At 47.9% G+C, this 25,618-nt stretch overlaps 1 protein-coding gene across 4 annotated transcripts in view; it reads left to right on the forward strand.

Annotated features, from left to right (window-relative positions):
- Positions 1-25,618, forward strand: part of ASPSCR1 (ASPSCR1 tether for SLC2A4, UBX domain containing) — a 77,213-nt gene that overhangs the window by 39,379 nt on the left and 12,216 nt on the right. For 2 of the 4 annotated variants that reach the window (XM_039501780.1, XM_039501778.1), the window contains exons 9-14: positions 253-334; positions 3,416-3,482; positions 7,877-7,939; positions 8,288-8,340; positions 10,335-10,380; positions 10,812-10,888. In XM_039501780.1, the coding sequence (XP_039357714.1) occupies positions 253-334; positions 3,416-3,482; positions 7,877-7,939; positions 8,288-8,340; positions 10,335-10,380; positions 10,812-10,888 (388 nt within the window). The remainder of the gene's footprint in view (positions 1-252; positions 335-3,415; positions 3,483-7,876; positions 7,940-8,287; positions 8,341-10,334; positions 10,381-10,811; positions 10,889-25,618) is intronic. The other 2 variants (XM_039501781.1, XM_039501779.1) reach the window with 2 other exon arrangements.

Raw genomic sequence — 25,618 nt, forward strand, 5'->3', positions numbered from 1 at the left:
TGGGGAAGGAGAGAATGTGGAGGGACATGGGTTTGGGCTTTTAGGGTGGCTGTGATGGTGCAGTTCTGGGTTTACTGGTGGTGGAGAGGAAGGTGTGCTGAAGGGACTGGGATCTGAGGACAGCTGGCATGGAGGTGGGAGTGGGGGATACATCGAGCAGCAGTTGGCTGTTTTGGCCTTACATTTACGTTAACAAGATGAATCTTAGTGGTAGAACTAACAGATTGTCTGTCTCCTTCTCCCCCTATTTAGGAAACGTCTGGAAGAAGCTCCCTTCATGACAAAATCTTTGAGAGAAGCTCAGATGAAGGAGAAGTTAGAGCGCTACCCAAAGGTAGCCTTTATTCCTTCTCCTCTTTCTGGCTGAGTGTAAATTTAGTGGTAAAATAGCTTCAGGGCCTAAACTGTGACCACCAGGATCCTAAGCACTTGCAGCTGCTCTTAGGGGAGGGTTTCTAAGGTCTTGTACACTACACAGTTTTGTCTGCAAAACAGTGGAGGTGTACACACTACAATGCTTCTCCCGCTGACAAAACTCTTCTTTTTTGCCGACAGAATAAAACCACCTTGACAAGAGGGCAGAGATTTTTGTGGCAAAGATCAACAAAGTGTCAGTATAGACACTGTTCATTATGTCACTGTAACTGGCCTCCCACCATGACCACTTTGCTTACCGTTTTGAACTCCGCTGCCCTGCATCCAGCCACCCAGACACGCGCCCCTCCCCTTTCAAAGCCCCAGGTAGTTTTGACACTGCTCAGCGTGGAGAGCTCGTATGGCTACTGCCCAGCTGAGCATGCGGCTCCTGGCAGCAAATGCACTCCTGCCTAGACTACTGGGGAGGGGGGTAGGTCTCCTGGGTCTGTGGACAGAGGAGGCTGTGGGAGAACTCAGAGGGAATCACCAAATCAAAACTTTAACGTGGAATCCTGCTCTTCCTGGCATGCATCAGCAGGCAGGGCGGGCGGGCTGCTGCTGGAGGGCGGGGCGAGACTTGTGTTGTGCAGAGCCAGGGAGTGAGGAAGGGAATGGTGTCGGGGTGTCCCCCTCTGCTCCCCGGTCTCTGCTGAGCTGGGGTGAGAGGACGGGGGGCACCAGCTGTCTCTGCCCACCAGCTTCTGCCTCAGGATTAGTTGCTTCCAGCTGCTGTCTGAACTTAGAGACAGCGTGCCGAGACACTCTCTCTCCCCCAACTCTGTCTGTCCATCTGTCCCTCTCTCTCACTCACACACCTACCTATCTACCTCTGTGGGCTTCTTGTGTTAGCGTGCAGCAATGTCAGTTCATTCATATTACCAAGTGCTACTTTAAAATGTGATTTACAATGTGTTATTTTTTGGGCACACACAGCAATCAAAACAAGGGTCCTAGCGTGGCACAAACAAACAATGCCAAGCTCAGCATGCTACAGCAACACACATTACTGTGGCTCAGTGTTAAAATGCTCCTTCAAGGCATCCCCACCCAAATAGCCCATTGGGCTCCTTTTTTAGCCATGTGTTCATAATGCACAGCACAATACTGAACACAGTGCAGGATCCATGCTTTCTGACAGATGGCTGGGGTGCAAGTTACCAGGGAAGTTGAAAGCAGCTGGCAATCTAATAGGATGCCCATGAATGATGGCATTGAAAAACCTTCATTATGTGATGCTGTACCTGACCCCATAAGGCATTGCAAACCCTTCCCAAAGCACCCTGCGGCCAGTTATACAGTGGGATAGTTACCCACAGTGCACTGTTCTCTGTGTCAGTACAAGAGCTGCTATTGTGGGTGTGCTCCACTGACACAAGGAGCACAGTGTGGACATACAACAGCGGTTTAATTACAGTGGTGGCTGTATATCGGCATAACTTGCGTCGACAAAACTCTGTAGTGTAAACAAGGCCTAAGTGTCTGACATGGCTTACATCTATGGTGATGTGCATGTGAAATCATCTGCCCATAATGGCTCCATTCAGTAGCAGAGAGAATTAATTTTATTCAGTACAAAATTACACAAGACAATTAAATCCAAAGCTGACTGCAAAGTTACCAACGGATCTCACAAAACAGGGTGACTGGGCAACAAAATGGCAGATTAAATTCAATGTTGATAAATGGGAAGTAATGCATGTTGGAAAACATAATCCCAACTATACATATAAAATGATGGGTCTGAATTAGCTGTCACCACTCAAGAAAGATCTTGGAGTCACTGTAGACAGTTCTCTGAAGACATCTGATCAATGTGCAGTGGCAGTCAAAAAAGCTAACAATGTTGGGAACCATAAGGAATGGGATAGATGATGATAAGACAGAAAATGTCATCATCCCACTATTAAATCCATGGTACACCCATGCCATGAATATTGCATGCAGTTCTGGTCACTTCATCTCAAAAAAGATATGCTAGAATTTTTGAAAGGGTACAGAGAAGGACAACAAAAATGATTATGGGTATGAAACTGCTTCCATATGAGGAGAGATTAAAAAGACTGGGACTGTTCAGCTTGGAAAAGAGACGACTAAGGTGGGATATGATAGAGCTCTATTCATGACTGGTGTGGAGAAAGTGAATGAGGATGTGTTGTTTATCCCTTCCTATAACACAAGGATCAGGGGTCACCCAATGAAATTAATAGGCATCAGGTTTAAAACAAACAAAGGAAGTACTTCTTCACACAACACGCAGTCAACCCATGGCACTTGTTGTGAAGGCAGAGCATGTTGTGAAGGCCAAAACTATAAATGCATTTAAAAAAAAAAAAAAAGCTAGGTGAGTTCATGGAGGACAGGTCCATCAATGGCTATTTAGTGAAGATGGTCAGGGATGCAGCCTCATGCTCTGTGTGTACCTAGACCTTTGACTGCCAGATGCTGGGACTGGATGACGGGCTGGATCACTAGATAATTGCCCTGATCTGTTCTTCCACTCTGGGGCATCTGGCATTGGCCACTCTCAGAAGACAGGATACTAGGCTAGACGGACCATTAGTGTGACCCAGTATGGCCGTTTTTATGGTCTTCCTTTATTTTAAAATGGCTTGGAAGCATCAAGTGGTGCATATAGCAGCCTGTGATGTCATGTGAGCTTCCCTCTGTTCCCCTCATCCTCTCCCTGCACTTCTCTCTGCTGACTGTTAGACTCCTATAGCATCTTGTTCCAAATTAAATGGCAAGGTCTTTGGGGAGGGGCTGTCACTTCTTGTGTATATGTGCGGTCCTCATCCCATTTGGGGTCTCAAGGTACCACCACAATACAAATAATAGTTGACGTTCTTGTGTGCAGCCTCTCAGGAAGAGAGTCAATCCTGTATGAGCCTCTTGTGAGGAGGAGGTAACCTGGCCTCTACCTGAGCCTTGGCTTTAATAAATGGGGCTCTTACTCTTTGAGAGTGAATGTTTCAGCTGATGCAGCTTTGTTTCTGACTAGGTTGTGCTTCGAGTCCAGTTCCCAGACCGTCATGTTCTGCAAGGGTTCTTCCGCCCCAATGAAACTGGTAAGAGCATCCCTGCTTCTGTCTCACTGGTGACGTCTAGCCTGCAGTGCCACTTACAATTGTGAACTAGTGTTACAGGAGGGGGGCACAGGGCATCTCTGCACTGCTGGAGGGAGTGATACAGCTCTGAAGAAGCTGCTTGCACTGTCACATCTCCACCCACCTGAGTGGGCATTCTTTCAAAGGTGGGTGCATAACTGGTTGGAAAACTGTTCCCAAAGAATAGTTATTGGTGGTTTGCAGTCAAAGCTGGAAAGGCATATCAAGTGGGGTCCTGCAGCGATCAGTTCTGGGTCCGGTTCTGATCAATATCTTCATCAGTGATTTAGATAATGGCATAGAGAGCACACTTATAAAGTATGCAGACAATATCAAGCTGGGAGGGGCTGCAAGTGCTTTGGAGGATAGGATTAAAATTCAAAATGATCTGGAGAAATGGTCTGAAGAAAATAGGATGACATTCAATAAGAAAAAATGCAAAGTGCTCCACTTAGGAAGGAACAATCAGTTTCACACATACAAAATGGGAAACGACTGCCTAGGAAGGAGTACTGAGGAACGGGATCTGGGGGTCATAGTGGATCACAAGCTAAATGAGTCGTCAGTGTAACACTGTAGCAAAAAAAGCAAACATCATTCTGAGATGTATTAGCAGGAATGTTGTAAGCAAGACACGAGAAGGAATTCTTCCATTTTACTCTGTGCTGATTAGGCCTCAACTGGAGTATTGTGTCAAGTTCTGGGCGCCACATTTCAGAAAAGATGTTGACAAATTGGAGAAAGTCCAGAGAAGAGCAGCAAAAATGATTAAAGGTGTAGAAAACATGACCTCTGAGGGCAGATTGGAAAGAAAAAAAAAAAAAAAAAGGGTTTGTTTAGTCTCAAGAAGAAAAGACTGAGAGGGGACACAACAGTTTTCAAGCAGCAGAGAGTCCTGTGGCACCTTATAGACTAACAGACATAAGGACTCTTTGCTGCTTTTACAGATCCAGACTAACACGGCTACCCCTCTGATACTTAACAGTTTTCAAGTACATAAAAGCTTGTTACACAGAGGAGGAGGGAAAAAAATTGTCCTTAACCTCTGAGGATAGGATAAGAAGCAATGGGTTTAAATTGCAGAAAGGGCGGTTTAGGTTGGACATTGTGTCCAGTTCTGGGGGCTCCAGGGGCAGGGGTGTGGGGGCAGGGAAGGCTCCAGCTGGGGATGAGGGATTTGGGGTGCAGGAGGGTGCTCCAGGCTGGGACTGAGGGATTCGGAGAGCGGGAGGGGGATCAGGGCTGAGTCGGGGTTGGAGTGCGGGAGGAGGTCAGGGGTGCCCGCTCCAGGTGGCGCTTATCTCAAGCAGCTCCTGGAAGCAGCGGCGTGTCCCCCCCCTCCGGCTCCTATGCGGAGGCGTGGCTAGGCAGCACTGCCCCATTGGCAGGCGCCACCCCTGCAGCTCCTATTGGAGCCAGAGAGGGGAACATGCCGCTGCTTCCAGGAGCCGTGCAGAGCCACAGCACACGCAGAGTGGGGCAAGCTCCTGACCCCGCTCCCTGGCTGGAGCACCAGAGCGGGGAAAGCCCCAGACCCTGCTCCCCAGCAGGAGCTCGAGGGCTGGATTAAAACGTTTGATGGGCTGCAGCCTGTGGGCCACAGTTTGCTCACCCCTGGTCTAGATAATACTTAGTCCTGCTATGAGTGCAGGGGACTGGACTAGATCAGTGGCTCTCAACCTTTCCAGACTACTCTACCCCTTTCAGGAGTCTGATTTGTCTCGCATACCCCAAGTTTCACCTTCGTTAAAAACTACTTGCTTCCAAAATCAGACATAAAAATACAAAAGTGTCACAGCGCACTATTACTGAAAAATTGCTTACTTTCTCTTTTGTACCATGTAATTATAAAATAAATCAATTGGAATATAAATATTGTACTAAAATTTCATTCTATATAGAGCAGTACAAACAAGTCATTGTCTGTATGAAATTTTACTATGTACTGACTTCGCTAGTGCTTTTTACGTAACCTGTTGTAAAACTAGGCAAATATCTAGATGAGTTGATGTATCCCCTCGAAGACCTCTGTGTACCCCCATTCGAGAACCACTGGATTAGTTGGCCTCTTGAGGTCCCTTCCAGTCCTACAGTTCTATGATTCTATAAGGAGCTAGTGCAGTCTGTTCATGTTGCTTCAGTGAGTTGTGTAAAGAGAGGCTTGGAGACATTCACCTTATGCAGACCTGCAAAGGAAGAGGACTTATTTCCAGGACTGCTTCATGGGGGCCGTGCCCAGAAAAGCTGTGGTGTCTCAACTGAAGTCACACTATTCTTGCCATACTACATGGTGTTGTCCCATTAGAGTTGAGACTTGGTCCAGCCAGAGTGTGAGAAGACTTGATTCAACTGTTGTGTCTGAAGTTACCAAAGCCCAAAACAAAAAAGCAGGTGTCCTCAGCTGAGCCAGAATAGAGGGGAGATTAGAGTTTCTCACAGGGAATATGTCAGGGTATGCACCCAATTGCTCTCCTTGCTACTAATTTAGATCCTTCACCTTTGGTGGAGTCAGGTGGCCTTGCCAATTAGACTACTTGCTGTTGCCCCAGGAAACAAATGCTGTCTCATTAGACCTGAGAATTGGTGATGAGAGTCTCAGGTGTCTGTTCCCCTCTGCAAATCCAGACTTCCTGGCTATCTGGTGCAAGACTTTAAAGAGCTTGTTTGTCAGGGGGTGTGTGGACTTTGTCCACCCTGTTCTCGGGGCATTGGGGGTGGGATGGGTAGAAGGGTTAATAACAGAAGGGTTAATTTGGTAACCAGTCAATACCATGTAGTAGAACCAAAGGAATAAGTAAAGGTTCCAGAGATCCCCTATCTAGTTGAAGCTGCAGCTTCAGTCATTTGTGTAGCTAGTGACGTTTCCATTTGAAGGTAGCAACTGGGGTCTGTAACCACAGGAGATGTTATTACTCCGTGGTCCAGCAATGGCACCCAGTCTCAGGCTTCTGGCTTGCCAACTGTTGCCTCTCTTGAGTGAAGACCAAACTTCTCATTCCCTTCTTACCAGGGTATATCCTGACTGAGCAGTTTCCTGCCTTCACTGGGTTACTGCCAGCAAAGACAGTCAGCCTAAACAGACCCCCTTGCTTTCTCTTCAGAGACTGATAACAGAGTGACTGCTACGGACATAAGTTACCACACAGTTCTTTCTAAACAAGACTACTTTTGTCTTAAGATAAGCGTTACTGAGAAAACATTAAAAACAATAAAAGAACCTACACATGCTCAAAGCTTACCAGAGTTGATCCCAACTCTAGCATCGGCTCTGGCAAGAACAGACTTTCAACACCCCACCCTAGGGTTTCCTTGTGGTTACAAGTTCATCATTGCTTCAGCTCCAAACAAGCACCCTCATGACTAGTTGATACAGATCAGGGATCTTTGATCTAGAGTTTCGAGGAGGAGGTAATTAGTATACAATGGGGGTCTCTTCCCAGGGCATATCTTCAAAAGGTGGCTTTGGAGGGGAGAATTTGCATTCTCCTCACCTCAAGGTATTTCCTAGGAAATCCACTTCACACACATTGATCTAAAAAGACCTTTGAACTTCCACATACCTTCCATAGATTGCATTAATCTTGTTTTCCTCCTAATGAAGGTTGCTACAATCTCAGTTGTACATAAACATTTGTATTTCCAAAACAATGTACCCCAAAGGTAATAACCCTACTTCAGTTAAGTTTAATTTAGTTCAATAAAGTTCATTCAGGATATTGTCAGTCTATCACAGGTGACTGGTGCACACAGCTGTATTTTCCATGTAAATGAGTGACCCTGGGAGTGTTTGGGAAGATTCCTTGTGAGCCTGCAGCAGTAAATGTAAGGCTCATTGACTCCTTTCAGAGAAACAGGACCTCCCCTCCATCCCTTACCCAAAATGGAGGGCCAGGGTGATACTGTGAATGGAGGAATTGATGGACAGGTAATGCTCAGGTACTATGGTGAGGTGGACTATACGAGACCTAGGTAGAGTGCGCTCTCCATCAGGACTAGCTGTGTTTGGAAATCCAAGTGGGGTTTATGGCCTAAAAGGAGAAATGGGACAAGGAGGGGTTTTTTTGCTGAAAGCAAGGACTGATGCACTGATTTACCCACTGTCTGCTTTGCTGGGACCCTGTACTGCTATCAAGGGGTCTGCTCCCTCTTTCCAGAGAGGGGTATAGTGGTGACAACTGTGATATTTGTTCCAGAGAGAGGTACCTGAGATACAGACTCTGCTGTCATGCAGGGGGGAGTATTTGAGGAACAGGCTGTGTCCCTTGCCCAACATACGGGCTGTGTTGGTGGGCTTGTGAGAGATATGGACTGTCCCCCTCATCCTGCAAACCCTTCTCTTCTCCTTCACTTCACAGTTGGCATTTTGAGAGACTTTGTGAGAAGCCACCTTGCAGATGCAGAGCTGCCATTTTACCTGTGTGAGTCCAGTGGTTTCTTGTACCCATTCCTTCCCTTGCAGGCCTTTCCCTGGAGTGATGGTCTGGTACAAAGCAGTCTCCCCTCCATCCCCTGGGGTGGTACCCTGATACTTGGCCCAGGTAGGACTATCTCCCCTGTACATGGCTCAGGAGTGCAAAGGGTTGTAACCTGCTCACCTCAGACTAATTTTTGTAGCCATACTGTACTCTTGCCTGGACTTGAGTTGAAGGATGTGTGGACAGTAAGGGTGTGTCTTTCCCTTGAGTGGAAACAGTCCTCCCCCAAACCAGCTGCTTGTTGTTCTGGTTTATGTGCTCTCCTGATTGTAACTTCTTCTTTAACTTCAGTTATTGCACCTCCCAGAGCCATCTTGAGTAATGAGAATGAAACCCTCTTCCAGGTAAGTACTACTTCTCTCTGTCTGAATTGCTCCCCTTCTCGCCACTGTACCAGGCACTGTACTAATTTTAAAGGGAGGCTGGATAATATTATAACCTCTGTAGATTTGTGCTCAGCGATGGCCAATGGATTCAGGTTTTCAGAGCATAAGCTCCTCACCAAGCGGTCCTTTGTGTGCGGCAAATGCAGTGTCTGTTTAATGGAAAGTTTTGCCTGAGTTCTTTAGTCAGGTGTGAGACATCATCCTTGCCTTAAAGAGATTATCTAGAATCTTCCTTTGAAGAATTGCAAGAGGCAAGTTACTGGGCTAGACTGACTTGTCTGACCCATTGTGGCAGAAGGTGGAATACTTGATGAGACAGACCATTTTTTTTATCTGCCACTATAAGAGGTTGAAGGCCAGACATAGAGGGACTAATGGTCTGACACTGGAGGTAGTCTCTCTTGGCTTACTGTTGATTTCAGAGCTAGGGAAGGTTGATTTAGGCGGACCCGGGTGTTGTGGAGGATCCACTTTCTGTGTTGTGAATTTTCCAGCAGGCTGAAATTCCTGGAGGCAGGGCTGTCCCTAGAGGGGTGCGGGTCCCAGGATATAAGCGGCGAGTTTCTATCTGCTGGGGGGTGCTCCTCTGCTCAGGCCCTGCCCCTTCCCCCAAGGCCACCTCCCCGCCTAGTTCCACCCCTTCCCCGGAGTGCGCTGCACCCTCGCTTCCCCCCTAGCACCTTCAGATGCCGCGTAACAGCTGATTGGCGGTAGGCGCTGGTAGGGAGGGGGAGACGCTGATCAGCGGGGCCTGCTGGAGGGATGGGGAGGTTGGTGGGGGGGCTCCTCCTTGCCCCCTGCTGCCTCCCATCTCACCTTCCTGCCCTCCTCCTCATAAAGTGCAGGGCCCCCCAAAGGGGCGACCACCCTGGGCCCTGTGCTATTTGCTGTACCCTAGGGACGGCTCTGCCTGGAGGCTTTTGCACTTGCCAGGTAACATGGTCTAACTGAAGTCTCAGTACAGAGCCTCCTTTGTAGTGAAGAACTAACTACTAGAGAGACAGTGAAATAGCTCTACCATTGACTTTGCTAGCAACTTCACTGTGTATAGACAGGGCTTCCCTTCAGGACTAGAGTGTGGTCATTTGTAGAGTGATATGCCAAAGATCATTTGTAAGGTGAGGAGTCAGGCAGAATGTAATGGGAGATTTTGCTTCCGGAGTGTATGTGAGAGCGCTTTTCTGGCGACATATTGAATTAGGAAGGGATTAGAGCGCCTCTGAAGTTGTTTATAATGGAGCTTTCCAAATTCTACACCTTCCTAGCCAGGCCATGTGGAGGAAGCACAAGTGCAGCTGTTGCTAGGCTATTGAATGTGCATGGAGACAAATAGTATGAGCACCTGCGTTCACACCCCCAGCCTGATCCCTTCCTGGGCCTAGAGCCTGCTGAATCCCCTTGACCAAAAGCTACAATTAGCCCCGAAGACGGTGGTTCTACAACTTTTGCTAACGGCCGAGCTCCTCCCCTTGTCACAATGCCTTTGCCCAGGATCCCCAACTAAGGAATGTTTCAAGTGTGCTCAACTTCCTGAGTCTCCTTGTACTAATCACAGCCCTGGCTGGTCAGTGGCTCAGGAATTGTGCTGGACCCAGCTACACTGCCTGAGTGTTGCTGCATCTGTATTGACCTTGCTCTCTCCACCTTAGCCTGGCGTTTGCCTGAATGTGCTGGTGTGCCTGTCAGCCCAGCCCCAGGCAGGAATGGGACAATCACTGTGTGAGACGCACACAATGTTGTCTTGGTGGAAAACAGCCAGCCTAGTGTTTTGTCTCTTCAAAGCCACTTCATGCATTTTAATTAATAACAGAAATGCCAATGGAAAGCTCCTCATGCCTTTGAACTGGGAAATTTTCCCACTCATTGTGAAGACAACTCCTCTCAGCTTCCCCCCAGTTTGTGCCACTTGCCCACAGCTGCCACCCAACACGTTGTCTCAAATTTCTACACAGTTGCTGCTGTGGGAAATGGGAGAGAGAATTTCTGTTTGGAGCTCTGGTAAGTTCCAGGAAAATAAACGAAACTGTGATTCAATTTCTAATGACATGATTGGAGTAAATTCCTGAAAATGGGAGGTAATGGGAAATGATTTGCACTGGTGTGGGTGGGGGGAGAAGGGACACCTTCCCTTCTGCTTTCTGACTTCCCTTTATTCCTGCCCCCAACAAACTCCTTTTGATCCCACCTGCCTCTGTAGGGGCTGGTCTGCATTGGGAACTTACATCAGCATCGCTGCGTGTTTCAGCTACTGCCTCTCGGGAAGATGGAGTCCTGTACCTACAGGAGAACCCCTCCCTTTGGCATACGTAGTGTACACTGAAGCACTGCAGCAGTGCAGCTGCAGCATTGGAGCATATTCAGTGTAGACATATCCTAACTCCCAATCTGTGCCCTCCTCCCTTTTCCTTTTCAACTCCTCTGGTGTATAGGTCACATTCTGCACCTACAGCTTCTTCCTCCAGTTCCCATTTTGGCCTTCTCTTGCAGGATGAATGGTCTAGAGAAGGTAGGGCAGGAGCTTCTGTTTTCCTAGACTCTTAACACGAGGCCAAAAGGGGGATACACAACACAACTGAAAGGTGACACATCCAAACTTGAGTTTAAACAAAGAAATGCTATTTTTAACACTGGGTAATAATCTGTGGAAATTGTTGCCACGGGGTGTTGTTGAGGCTCAGAATTTAGCAAGGTTCCAAGTGGGATTGGATGCTTATATAGATAACAGCAATATCCAGAGTTGTTATAACTGTTGCTAACAAAATTTGGAAAGGATATAAAATCTCATGCGCCAATCTTTAACTATTAGGGATTAATGGAGAACAAATTATTCAACATCTGCCTGCTGCAGTGTTTTATGCACCTTCCTCTGAAGCATCTGGTACTAGCCACTGCTGGAGACAGGCAGGGGTGAAAGTAACTTACAGGACTTACAGGTACTGCCGGAGTCCTGAGGGGGGCGTGGCCTCGAGCGGAAGAGGCGGGGCCTCAAGATTTAAAGGCCCTGGGGCACTGGCTGTGGCTGGGAGCCCCAGGGCTTTTAAATCAACCAGGGGATCCCATCTGAAGAGGTGGCTGGGAGCCCTCAAGGGCAAATTAAAGGACCCAGGGCTCTGGCCGCTGTGGGGAGCCCCGAGCTTTGCTGGGCTGGGGCCGGGATTTAAAGGGCTCTGGGCTGCCCGCAGCCGTGGGAAGCTCTGAGCCCTTTAAATCCCAGCCCCAGCCCGGCCATCGGAGCCGCGGGCGGGATTCAAAGGGCTCAGGGCTTGTTTGCGGATCAAACGGACTCCTACCTGCATACCTTAAAGGACACGAGAAACACCATTAAGTCCTTGGGTATGCATACCCCGGCTACCCAAAGAAAGCCCTTTAGGCCACAGACCACCCAGCAACGTCCTTTTCCTCCTATACCGAGGCAGGACTCTTCTCGTCGCAGAGGTTGATACTTTCGATGTAGACCGTCTCACCCCCCCCCTCTAGACAAGGTCAAGGACAGTCTAAGCCACCCCTGGGCCCTAAGCGCCAATTTTGAAGATGCGCTGGAGGACGGACTACCGGTTCTTACCCTGGATGGTTTTCCCTTCCTAAATCATCTATCCCGTTTCTACCATGCCTGGTCCCATATTACCTCGGACCGTTGGGTCCTTTGCATGGTGCAGGTAGGATATTCTATCAATTTCCATTCCCTCCCACCCTCCTTCCCCGTCCCTCTTCAGGGACCCTTCTCAAGAGCAATGCCTCATCAAGGAGGCTCATTCCCTCCTTGCCCTAGGGGCAGTGGAAGAAGTTCCTCAGGAGCTCAGAGGCAAGGGTTTCTACTCCCACTACTTCCTTGTCCCCAAGGCAAAGGGAGGCCTAAGACCTATTCTGGACCTCAGGGAGCTCAACAAGTACATTGTCAACCTGAAGTTCCGTATGGTTTCCTTAGCTACTGTCATCCCTTCACTGGATCTGGGAGACTGGTATGCTGCCCTTGATATGAAAGACGCGTACTTTCACATTTTGATTACTCTGCCTCACAGACGTTTCCTCCGCTTCGTGGTGGGCAAGATGCACTATCAATTCACAGCCCTCTCGTTAGGCTTGTGCACAGCCCCTCGCATCTTTATCAAGTGCATGGCAGTCGTGGCTGCTTTTCTTCGTCGACACCATGTACACCTCTTCCCATACCTAGACGACTGGCTTATACAGGGCTGATCTCACCATCATGTTCAGTCTCAGGTACACCTGCTCATGGACACGTTCACTTGTTTGGGTATCATGGTAAACCTCACCAAGTCTGTCCTCACCCCTACTCAAACAATAGAGTTTATAGGTGCAGTCCTGGATGCAAATCAAGCAAGAGCTTTCCTTCTGGAAGCACGGCGCCTGGCTACAGCAGGCATAATTACCAGCCTCTGCAAGCTTCCCACCACCACAGCAAGGCAGTGCCTCAGGCTGCTGGGACACATGGCGTCCTGTACATACGTGGTGCAACACGCCAGGCTAAGGCTCAAGCCGCTTCAGATGTGGTTGGCGTCTGCCTATCGACTGGGACGTGACGGCCTGGAAATAGTCCTCACGGTCCCGAAATGCACACTCTACTCCTTGCAGTGGTGGCTGGACCCCCAGATGGTGAGTGCTGGGGTCCTGTTCCATTCCCCCTAACCCACCTTAACCCTAGTCACAGAGGCATCTGCCCTGGGATGGGGAGCCCACCTCGGGAGCCTAGGGTTGACTCCGACTCCACCTCCGAGGTAAGGCTTGGGAGTCACCTAACTGGAATTGATAAGAGCAATCACTCGAAGAAGAAAAAACGGTTACTTACCTTTCTGTAACTGTTGTTCTTTGAGAAGTGTAGCTCATATCTATTCCATTCCCCCCACCTTCCCCTCTGTTGGAATAGCTGGCAAGAAGGAACTGAAGGGGGGGTCGGGCCGGCAGGGGCTTATATGGATCGCCATTTCGGTGCCACTGCAGGGGGCTCCCCAGCCAGCCCGACGGGTAGCTGCTAGGGAAAAAATTTTCGACATCCGTGCACGCAGCATGAGCACATACCTAACTGGAATAGATATGAGCAACATATCTTGAAGAACAACAGTTACAGAAAGGTAAGTAACTCTTTTTTCTTTGACTTCTGTCCATTGGATCATGTTACACCTTCTCTGCTAGACTGAAGAGCTCACTATTATATATTCTTTCCCATGTAGATACGTACTGATTAAATCAAGTCACCCCTTGGCCTCCTTTTTGTTAAGCTAAATATATTGAGCTCCTTGAGTCTATCGCTGTGAGGAATCTTTTCTAATTCTTCATGTGCAATGTTGTAGCCATGTCAGTCCCAGGATATTAGAGAGACAAAGTTGGTGTGATGATATCTTTTATTAGACCAACTTCTGTTGGCGAGAGAGACAAGCTTTTGAAGTTACATAGAGCTCTTCTTCAGGTCTGGGAAACTTACTCAGGCTACATCTACACTGGGGCCATGTCTACACTAGAGACCTTACAGCGGCACAACTGTACCAATGCAGCTCCGCCACTGTAAGATCGCTCGTGTAGCTGCTCTATGCTGATGGTAGAGAGCTCTCCCATCAACATAATAAAACCACGCCAACAAGCGGCAGTAGCTAGGATGGTGGGAGAAGCTGTGTGCACACAACCACCTATCCAGGCAGAACTTATGTCGCTCAGGGGTGGCTTTTTCGTACCCTTGAGTGACACAAATTTTGCTGACATAAGTGATTGTGTAGACATGGCCTAGCAGCACAGCTGCACTGCTGTAGCGCTTCTGATGAAGATGCCCCAAGATGATGGGAGAGATCTCTTCCGTCTGCTTAATTGTAATGTAATGTAATAATTGGAGATATACCAATCTCCTAGAACTGGAAGGGACCTTGAAAGGTCATGAAGTCCAGCCCCCTGCCTTCACTAGCAGGACCAAGTACTGATTTTTGCCCCAGATCCCTAAGTGGCCCCCTCAAGGATTGAACTCACAACCCTGGGTTTAGCAGGCCAATGCTCAAACTCCACTTCCCACAAGAGGCAGTACCTATGTCAGCAGGAGAAGCTCTCCTGCGGACACCACTGTCTACACTGGCACTTAGGTTGGTATAACTTATGTTGCTTGGATCATGCTGAGTGACATAGGTGCTGAGTTTCTAATCTGCTGCAGTGCTCCCCCACCCCCACTCCATCCCTTCCCAAATGCCCCACTCCCACCCTGCTTCTTCCCACCTCCGCTCCACCCCTGCCTCTTCCCTGCCTTTTCCCGCCCAATTCCACCCCATTCCCTGAGCGCACCGCGCTCTCGCTTCTCCCCCCACCTTCCCAGCACCTCCTGATGCCTCGAAACAGCAGATCCGTGGCAGGTGGGATGTGCTGGGAGGGAGGGGAAGGCGCTGACTGGTGGGGCCTGCTGGTGGGCAGGAGGCACTGGGGGGAGGGAGAGGCGTTGATGGGGGCTTTTCCCGTGGGTGCTCCAGCCCCAGAGCACCCACGGAGTCGGTGCCTATGCCGAGCGGCATAAGTTATACTGAAGTAAGTTCTAGTATAGACAGTCTCAGTGGTGTCACAGCTAAATACAATGTGGAACAGATTGTTTAGCATAAATAGTTCACACACATTTCAAGGGACCATTCAAGGTGAATTGTCCTGTCACACCCTGCAAGTCATAGGGAGGAACCGGCTGGTGAGAGGAGCTCCTGGGTGGATAGTGGATTATAGATAAGGCTGTGAGTCTGTCACAGAGGTCACAGAAGTCATGGATACCGTGACTTTCTGGGACTTCTGCAGCTGGTGCAGCAGCCCCAGGGCCATTCACACTGGCTGCTGCTGGAGTGGCCCCAGGCAGCGGCCTGTGCAGCTGGCCCCTGGCCCCTCTCCCGAGCAATAGCGAGACTCCTCCCCTGAGCAACAGTGAGCCCCCCAAAAGCAGCCAGGATTAGTCATGGGTATTTATAAAGTCATGGACAGGTCACAGGCCTGTGAATTTTTGTTTATTGCCCGTGACCTGTCGATGACTTCTGCTAAAAATACCCATGACTAAAACTTAGCCTTAGTTATAGATTGTTGCAATTAGTCATAAATTCAGTGTGTCTATTCAGTCTATGATTTGTAGTGTCTTAAAGTTATGAATTTAAGCTCTAATTCTTCAATCATTCTTGTGGCTCTTTTCTGAATCCTCTCACGTTTATCAACATCGTTCTTGATTTGTGGGCACCAAAACTGTACACAGTATTCCAGCAGCGGTCACACCAGTGCCAAATACAGAGATAAAATAACCTCTCTGCTCCTACTTGAGATTCCCCTGTTGATGCATCCCAGGATCACGTTAGCTCTTTTGGCCACAGCATTGCACTGGAAGTGCATGTTCAGCTGATTATCCACGACTACATTTCTACCCCGATGGCTGTCCTTGGGAGCCAAAAAATCTTACCGCGTTTTATAGGTGAAACCGTGTTATATGTACCTCCAAATCTTTTCTCAGGGTGTAAAATGCTAGCAACCAGAAACCAACACTTACACCAGTGGGAGCACTTTGTACACACTCTGTACAGGTGCAAATGAGGACTTATCATGGGGGGAATCAAGCCTGGTGAGTATGTGGACCAACAAAGATGGTGTGAACTCCTTAGTCTGGTAGGTCTACACAGAAGTTTTTGCTGGTATAGCATTGTCAGTCTGGGGGTGACACTTTATATACTAGCAAAAATCCCAGTGTAGTCAGTTTTACTGGCATAAAAGTGCTTTTGCCAGAATAATTTATTTAGTTCAGGGATCCAGTTATAAGCTATACTAGCAAAAGATTTTTTGCTGTTACTATGATTACAGTAGGAGGGTTTGCCACTAGAGCTATAGTGGCAAACGATTCAGGTGTAGACATGATTTACGCTGCTGGGTATGCTCACAGGCTTCAGGGATAGCTCAGTGGTTTGAGCATTGGCCTGCTAAACCCAGGGTTGTGAGTTCAATCTTTGAGGGGACCATTTAGGGATATGGGGCAAAAATCTGTCTGGGGATTGGTCCTGCTTTGAGCAGGGGGTTGGACCTCCTGAGGTCCCTTCCAACTGTGATATTCTGTGATTCTGTGACCTGCTCCTCTGAAGCCACTTAATTTTACACACACTGCTTCAGCAGCTGAGGTTATTAACTCCTGGAATTAAATATCTGCCCAGTTCACTCCCAGTGCAGTATGTATCCACCTTTATTTTTAGCGGCGATAGCTGGGGAAGAAACATCAGGAAGTGGGACATGGGTATGTAACTGTGCAGTTAACAGCTTCATGGAATTTTGTGCTATATGTGCTTAGTATGACATTTCCAAAAGCTCATAATTGTTGTTTTAAAACCTGTTTTCTCCAAAACTTAGTAAATCCTGCCTGGCTTATCAGAGTCTATTTGTAAAAACAAGCTGGTGTTAAGGGAAGGTTGCTGGAATATTTTTACATTTAACTTGAAAACAATTGATGGGATTTTGTTCAAATATTTCCTAAATTCTTCTCAGGAAGATTCCATCCCCAAATGTGAATGTTTCAGGGAGTGGGGAGAGGATTGAATACAAGATAGAATGGAAATGATTTCACAATCTGAACTGCAAGGGGTTGAGACTGGTGACACTGCTATTATGAGATGGTGGTGGCAGAAGCTGAGGTATAGGCCTGAGAAGAGGAGTGAGAGTTTTTGGCGGGTTGCCTGGAAGCAGGAGGAAGATTGGTTTGTTTGGAGGGGAGAGAAGTTGGTACAGGCTTGGAGTGGGAGAAGGCAAAGGGAAATGTAGGCCTGAGATGGGTGGAGGGATGAAAGCAAATACACTCAGACTGAGGCTTGAGAGCTGCAAGTGGCTCTTTAATATCTCTCTTGCGGCTCTTTGCAGCATATGATATTAAAACACTGTGATTTAATTATTAACCAATCAGGATGCTTTTCCTATGCTGCTAACCAGTTGTAGTTGATAAGATAATACTTGGTCACTCATTTTGCTGTGAGAATAAGTGTGTGTGTATAGAGACTGTGTAAATGAAACAATGAATTCTCACTCCTGTGTTTCTCTTGAGTAATGTTGATCACTAATTTGGCTCCTGAATCACTGAGGTCTGAATATCACTGGATTAAAATGAGGTGGAGAGAGAGGGAGGGGAGAGGAGAGGGCAGGAGGCCTGGGGTCCTCCTGTTTTTAAAGTTCTTTGAAGTGCTTTGGTGGCAGCAGACTCCTGTGTTCTTCCCTATGCCCCCCTACTGTTGGGAATGTGAGCTGGGGGAGGGGCACCTCAGCAGCATACACTAAAACCTAGAAGCTGTTTATTGATAGCTGGGTGTAAAACAGCCTCCTATGAGGCTGCAGAGTGGAGGGGTTGAGTTTGATGCCAGTGGCCATGTTGCCTGTGTCCCAGGCCTGGGGCCCTCAGCTCTGTAGCATCATGGTCTGGTGGAGACAGGAAAAAGTCTGTGTGTTTATAAAAACTTTTATTTAGAAGAAGCAGCAAACGGGAAGGAGCGATTCCTGTTCATACCCTTCCAGTTACCCGGGCTGCCTGCCGGAGACCCCAGTATTCTAACTTACTAGGCTGGTGCCGTGTCCCAGTTTAGGTTGGCTGATTCTGGGTGACACTTTGCTCCCCGCTACCAGCATAAATCGTCTTTCATCTGTAATTTTTGCCTTGAGTCAGCGGAGGCTCCATGCTGTAATGTCTTCTGCTTGGATAGACTTTCCCTGCCGCCGGAGATCTGAGTGCTTGGCAGGGGCTGAAGGGGGCTTTCTTCTCTGGAGAGAAATGGGTGCGGAAGCTGCTCTGGCTTTCATGTCCCTGGCAATTCTGTTATTGTTGGATGCCCTTTTTATGGGCTGCTGTTACTAATCAGGCTGCTTCGCCTAAACCTTGCTGCTCTCAGTAAAATTACACCAGCACAGAACAGGAGGAGAGGTTGTGTATTTGTTATTGGACCTGTCTGGGCACCAGTGCAGGGAGCAGTGTGGGGGAGGAGGATTCACTCACTCCGTTCTCTGACTTGCTGGCATGCTCCAGCATTGTTTGCCAAGTAGTGAAATCCTGAGTCTGGGAGCAGGTTTGTGCTGCTTGTCTGTTCCTGTAGAGATGGGGCTCAGAGAGGACGTTTCTGCACCCAGCCCCTCACTAGATGGGACTTGGCTCCAGATGGAAGTTTCTGTGGGGCCTTTGCCTCTGCTTAGGACTCTGCCTTCCTTAGGGAGGAGGCTTCCTGCCCCCAGCTCTACCCAGTATATGAGGTTTGGAGAGGAGGCCTCTATGCTGGAATCTGCTCCCACTCCCAGAACTGGATGTCAGGATACAAGGGTGGGAGGACAGGGCTGCTCTCTGGCAGGGCCGGTGCTTCCACTAGGTGGTGCTTCCACTAGGGCGGCAGGATTTGGGGGGCGGAATTTTGACGCCCTTGGCAGAAATTCGGCGGCAGGGGGTCCTTCTGCTCCAGGTCTTCAGCAGAAATTTGGCGGCGGGTCCTTCACTCGCTCTGGGACCCGACGCTGAAGTGCCTCGAAGACACGGAGCGGAAGGACCCCCGCTGCCGAATGCTCAGAGGAGGAGCGCTGCCGCCTAGGGCGGCAAAAACCGTGGTGCTGCTCCTGCTCCCTGGGGTTGGTGGGCTTCTGGGTAGGATGGAGTAAGCGGCAGAGAGCCTCTGGCCTCCAGTACTGGAGAAATGGAGATCTGCACTTAGGGGACCTTGGAACACTTTATCCCAGCAGGGAGGCTGTGTCCTGGCATGAAGCACAGTGTGTGAGCTAATAGAAGGGCCGAGAATGTGGGACTTCTCCTCTCTCCCTCCAGTAACAGAAGCTAGAATGTTGGTAATGTTTGTTAGAAACAGCTGGGAGCCTAAGCCTGACTTGCTGCTAGTAGGCCAAAGGAACAGTATCCTTGGTGGTTCTGTGGTGGGGGAGGGTTGCCTTGCTTTGGTGAATAAAAATGTCCTTTATATTTGTCCCCCACCAAAACGTACTGCCCTCGTTCCCAGTGTTCTGTGTCCAGGCCACTAGTACCAGGCACTTAGAGTGCTTTGTACCCAAGGGGGCTAGATGTGTGCATGTCCTTGTGACATTTCACTTAACGGGATGTTCCTTATGTTGTTTTAGAACCTAGCAGAAGTTTAAACCACATCTGAAAAAACCCCAAACAAACGTATCCTGCCCTATAGAATCATCACACCTGGTAATGCTGTATTTCTTCATTAACATTTAGGGACATTAGACTGGAAGGATCTTCCTAGATCATGGACTCCAGACCTCTGCTGTCACAGGCAACCCTATCGTATAATCCTCTTCATAAGTGTAAAAAGCTCTGTTTTAAAACTAGTTGGCTTGTTTTCCCCCCTTATTCCTACTGGGAGACTGTTCCAGAACCTACCTTCTCTGATATTAGAAACAGTCTTCTACTTTCCAGCCTAAATGTATTCATGGACAGTTTGTCCCCATTTGTTCTGGTCCCAGCATTGTCCTTAGCGTTAATAGCTCCTTGCCCTCCCTGGGGTTTACCCCAACGTGTTTAGAGGGAGCAATCAGATCCCCTCTGAGCCTTCACTCTGCTAGGCTGAACAAGCCACGTTCCTTTAGTCTCCTCTGGTCAGCTCAGCTCTCCACTCCCCCGCTCATCCTAGCAGCCCTTCTCTGCACCTGCTCCAGTCTGAATTCAGCTTTCTGGAAGTGGGGGGATCAGAATTGTATACGGTATTGCAGATTTAACTGTCATATTTTCAAGCTCTATTATCTGTTCATTCTGTCTTACAAAAATCTCATCAGAGCAGCAGCAGCCAACATCTCAAAATAAACAGGGATTTTGCTTAGGACGTTTGCTAGGCTGCATGTTCATTTCAGGAGTAACATGACTGTTAGCAAAAGCAAAGATACTTGTTAGGGGGAGAGTGCATTGAGATCTGGTTATAGGGCTTTAATTTGAGTCTTCCGATCCTTAGGGACTACTTATATATAAATATGAGACCATCCATTCAGCTGTGATTAAGCTACTGTATAAATGCCAGTCTGTCGGCCTTTTGGGTTTTTTTGTAGTTGTTTTATTCTCCTTTCACTCCTGGGGATTAGACGTACGCTTCCCAGTCAGGGTGCCTGAACTCTAGGGAGAGAGGAGATGGGACACAGTGATAGAACTTCAGGAGTAGAGGAGCAGGGACTGGTTTGATGCATGTTAGCTCATGTACAAACCAGCTTCAGATTTTTGTGTCTTCTCTCTTTCTAAAGCACCTTGTACCATAGTGTCTAAATTCTATAGGTGGATTATAGAAAATGGGATGAGGATGCAGAAGAGCAGCCAGTCCTCCAACGCCCTTTTGGTTCAGTTTCTTCAGCTTCTGTTCTTTGAGAAATGCACTGCTACAGAGGGGAGTCTGACAGTGTGACCTGAAAATGGTGAGGCTCTTCCTGATCAGCTTTCAGAGTGGTTTCTAGAGCCTTCTGTCAGCTGTAAAGAAGGCTTTGCCTCTGGCACCCTCTGGTTTGAACATGTGATATGCTGGATAAATACGTCTGACTGTCTATCTGGTCCCCATTACTGCAGTATCTGAGCACCTCACACTTGTTAGTATATTATCCTCACAACACCCCTGTGCAGCAGGGCTGTTATCCTCATTGTACAGATGGTGAACTGAAGAAAAGAGAGATTAAGGGACTAGCCCAAGGTCACTCAGGAAGTCTGTAGCAGAGCAGAGACTTGAACCCTTATCCTGGACTAGCACCCCTAGTCACTGGACCATCCTCCCTCTACACCGAACTGCCTTGATGGGGTGATTTCTGAGATAGAGTGGGCCTATTCTATTGAGAGAGTTGTAAATCAGAGCCAGAACCTTGAAATGGATTTGGTATTGAATTGGGAGCCAGCGCAAGAGGTGGAATACAGTCTTATTGACACTTCTTTCACCCACCCAAGCTGATAAGGCTGTTGGAGTCACAATCATTTATTAAATTTGATAGCCACAGTAAAGGGGGAAACCGTTAAAGTGTGCAGTCAAAACCAGGCAAACAAATGTTGTCAACTTATTTGCCAAGAAGCCTGGTAGAAGGAATTGTTTCTGAAGTGAATGTCTTGAAGTGCGTGTGTGTGTGTGTGTGTGTGTGTTTACAGTATAGTGAGCGCACAGACTGGCAACAACATGGAGTTTTTGGAACCTATAAAGACTTCAAGGCATTGCTTTGATATTTTGTTGTTGCTGTTTTTCCTGGCTGCATTATCCCCATGTCCCTTGAATTACTTCATAGCTTTCTCAAGGGCAGAACTGGATCATCTGCAGGCTTCTTTGCAGCAGCACTCAGCCAAGGGGTCCTTACAGCCCCAGCTGCTTGTTTGTGCTATTCTAGATTAGCTGAACTTCTCAAAGATGCTTTTACCATTCTCTCCCTCCCTCCTCATCCCAGGGACAGACACTGGCATGATTCAGGTCTTGGGCTTAGCAGAGACTACAGCATTGATCTGTGAACTAGTGCTGAGAAACAGTGAGCAGAAGGTACGAATCCCAGACTCTGTAAAAGCTAGGGCAGTAAAGAGAGCAGATGGCCATGGTCCCATCTTCAAAGGAACTGAAGGAACCCCCACACTTCCATATACTTATTTTTTCTAATCAGATCTTAGAATTCTCTGAGTGTCGGGAAAGGCTCCCACTGGCCATTACCCTGGGGAGGGACTCCAGAGTTGCTGTTTGTTCCTTTCTGTGCCTTTTGTTTTGGTTCCATTTCTTCATTAGTGTCATTTGCATTTCTGTTCTTTAGCGATGCTGACAATGTCCCCGGGCTGTGTGAAGCCACCTCTGCTGTTGGGCTTGCAGTTCTGGCAAGAGTTTGAAAATAAGTTCAGAAGAAAACCTACCCCATTCAGGGTCAGCCCATCATAGAGGCATTTCCAATGGCTGGTCTGGTGAGGCAGACACTGGAATTCAGCCTTCTTAGTACAGCCTGGAACCTGGCGCACACCTTCATTGTTTGGGGTCTTAGCCCATTTCTTGTCTGTTCAGGATGTTCTGGGCAGATAGGATTTTGGGTAGTAATCTTACTTCTTACCTACCTCTTGTCCTGTTGGATGCTGCAAATCATACCCATAAATAAGGCTAAGATTTTGTCATGGTTATTTTTAGTAAAAGTCACGGACACGTCACTGGCAATAAACTAAAATTCATGGAAGCTGTGACCTGTCTGTGACTTTTGCTGATGCGGATCCATGGTTTTCCCCCACCACTGTGGTGGCTGGGAGCTGTGGGATTCCTCCTCTGCCCATGACAGCTGGAAGCTGCAGGGGGCCCCCCCTCCATCCACAGCAGCTCCTGGGTGACCATATTTCCCAAAGAGAAAATGGGACACCCCCAGCCGCTCACCCGAGGTGTCTCCTCCCCCCCTCCCCGCTCCCCCCGGAGTCTGTCACCGGAACCCTGCCAGGGCCATGATGGCTGTCAGCTCCAGAGTCCCACAGACCCTGGGGATGAAGCAGAGAATGTCACAGAGGTCTTTAGAAGTCACAGACTCCGTGACTTCCATGACCTCCATGACATAAACATAGCCTTACCCATAAAGCTTTGTGCCTGCCTGTCTTACACTGATTTTGTGGAGCTGATGACAGCACCCAGAAGGTGGAATGAGGAAATAGGCATTGTGGGCAGCATTAAGCACTTCCTCAGACTAGATGATTTAGCACAGAAATTCTGCTAAAAATCGTTTCTGTCCAGCGCTATGGTTAATTATTAGGGGCCACGTCCTTCTGACCTCCACGGAGGGGGTCACTGAATGCTCCTTCTACTGGGATTTCCTTTGTTATCAGCCTTGTCAAGATAGCATGTATCTGATAAAGTTTAATGGGCCTCAAACCCCTCTGCTAGCTGATATTTGTCTCATGTATCATCTCAGTGGTTGCAGCCCTCCAGTTGGGAAACTTTATTCTTGGGTATTAAACAAGAAAGAGCTATTTAGGCAGAATGTCCCTTTGGCTGTGGCTTTGTTTATTTCCATTCTGGAGATGGTCTTTGCTCTCTTGTGAGAGAAGCTTTTGATCCATTGGCTTCCCCAAGCACTGGTTTCTGTGTTTGGGGGTGGGGTGGGGTGTATTGTGCAGTATTTCATGCTGGTCGCTTTGGTCCCTACATCTATATGGTGTCCCTTTGAAGCACTCATTTTCTTATTAAACTTTTAACATCAGACTACCATCAGACCTGTGGCTCTCTAATAATTTGAGATCATATCATGGAAACAATGCTTCTCATCCTAGCAGCTGCAAGTTCCCCCTTAGACAGGAGTCTCTGACTGATCCTAGAGCTTCTGAATTCATTCAGTAAACCAATGGTTCTCAAAACTTTTATTTTTCCGCGGACCACGTGAAAATTGCTGAGTATCTCAGTGGACCAGTTAATGATCTTTCCAAATGTTGTTTGTACTGTTAGTTAACTATTGTAAAGCACTTTGGATAGAAGTGTTATATAAAAAACCTAAATAATTAACATGTATTTGTTCTACAAATAAAAGTACTCAACTCATTTTTTAATATCGCTGGGCTGGAAAGGAGGGGGTTCTCTTCCTGGCAGCCACAGCCCTGAATCTAGAGAAAGTAGTCTCATTCTCTGGTGCCGCAGTCCTGCATGTCCAAAATTTCCTCTATCCCCTCTTCTAATTAGGTGGGCAGCCCTTCATTCTCTCGTGTGCGGCCGCCCAGGTGTGCACTGTAGAAGGAACTATCTGCGGACCACCTGAATGGAGCTGGTCTGCGGACCACAGTTTGAGAACTTCTGCAGTAAACCTTATAACAATATAGTTATAATGGGCATATTTTTGCAGCATTCATTCATTTCAGGGTTGTGTGAGATGTGGGGATGCACAGTAGAAATACTGGATAGAGAACACTGCCTGAAATCCTCTGTGTTCCAGAGTACAAACTACTAAATTATGCAATAGAAACCAAGTAAAAAATGTGTCCTCATGGGTCATTGCTGCTGGTCTAACTGGGAAAAATCTCTCTAATTTAGGCATTTATACCATAATATGCAATGCCCCATAGACCCTGATGTGACTGGTTCCCCCCGGGGTACCACCTGGAACTGGGATATCACTGAGCCCCCTGACCCATCAGCCTGGGCTCCCTCTCACACTGTACTGCTGTGACAAGCTGTAAAGCCCTCCAGCCTGCACTTTCACCAGCATAATACAGGTAGGGACACACCCAGCTGCAGTTACATGCAGGCTCTCTGACCAGCCCCTGCACAGGAAGGCTACAGTTAAGGCAACTCCCAGCTCCCCAGGTGTGCACCCCCTCTGGAGTATAAACCCAGTACTGTCTTGCACTGCACAGGGAACTGTACAGCGGAAGGTCATAACATTCGCCCTCTCCCTCAATGTGGAGAGGAATATGCAACAGCCTTTGCCCCGAGTTATGATTCCCACACACTTCACTCCAACTCACTCGTTTCGATAAAGCAAAAACAAGTTATTAACTACAAAAGATAGATCAAAGCAGATTACCTAGCAAATAAACAAAAACATGGAAACTAAGTTTAACATACTACATAGATTGTATATGAGTAGCAGATTCTCACCCTAAGAGATGATACAAGCAGGCTGCAGATTCTTAAGGCACAAGCTGCACTTGCTTTACAACTTGGAATCCCCAGGTGTTTCATTCATAGGCTAGAGATCCCTTTAGCCTGGGTCCAGCACTTCTCTCACTTCAGTCTTTGTTCCTCACATGTTTCCAGGAGTCTTCAGCTGGTGGTGTTCACTCCCCACTAGGGTGACCAGATGTCCTGATTTTATAGAGACAGTCCCAATTTTTGGGGTCTTTCTTATATAGGTTCCTATTACCCCTCCCACACCCACCTTCTATCCTGATTTTTCATACTTGCTGTCTGGTCACCCTACTCCCCACCCAAGATATCAATCCCTGTCTTATATAGCTTTTGCATATGGCGGGAACCCTTTGTTTCAAAGCCTGGTTCCCAGACCAGTCTGTGGAAAAATACTGACATCCTAAAATGGAGTCTAGAGTCATGTGGTCTGATCACATGTCCTTGTAGAGTCACAGCAGCCATTACTTGGAGGCTGTCTGTAGCCATCACAGGAAGGATCACTAGCTGGGAGATAAGCTGCTCCTAAGGCCTATTGTTTTCCCTAATGGCTCATTGCCCTGAATAGGCCCATCCAAACCAGCTGTCTCGACTGAAAGCATCTTGTCTAGTGGGCGTTACCCAGGTGTAACTACATTTGAAAAAGTTATAGTCAATATTCATAACTTCAGACACAAAAATGAGGC

The sequence above is a fragment of the Mauremys reevesii genome, linkage group 15, assembly GCF_016161935.1.
Source record: "Mauremys reevesii isolate NIE-2019 linkage group 15, ASM1616193v1, whole genome shotgun sequence".
Lineage (NCBI taxonomy): Eukaryota > Metazoa > Chordata > Testudines > Geoemydidae > Mauremys > Mauremys reevesii.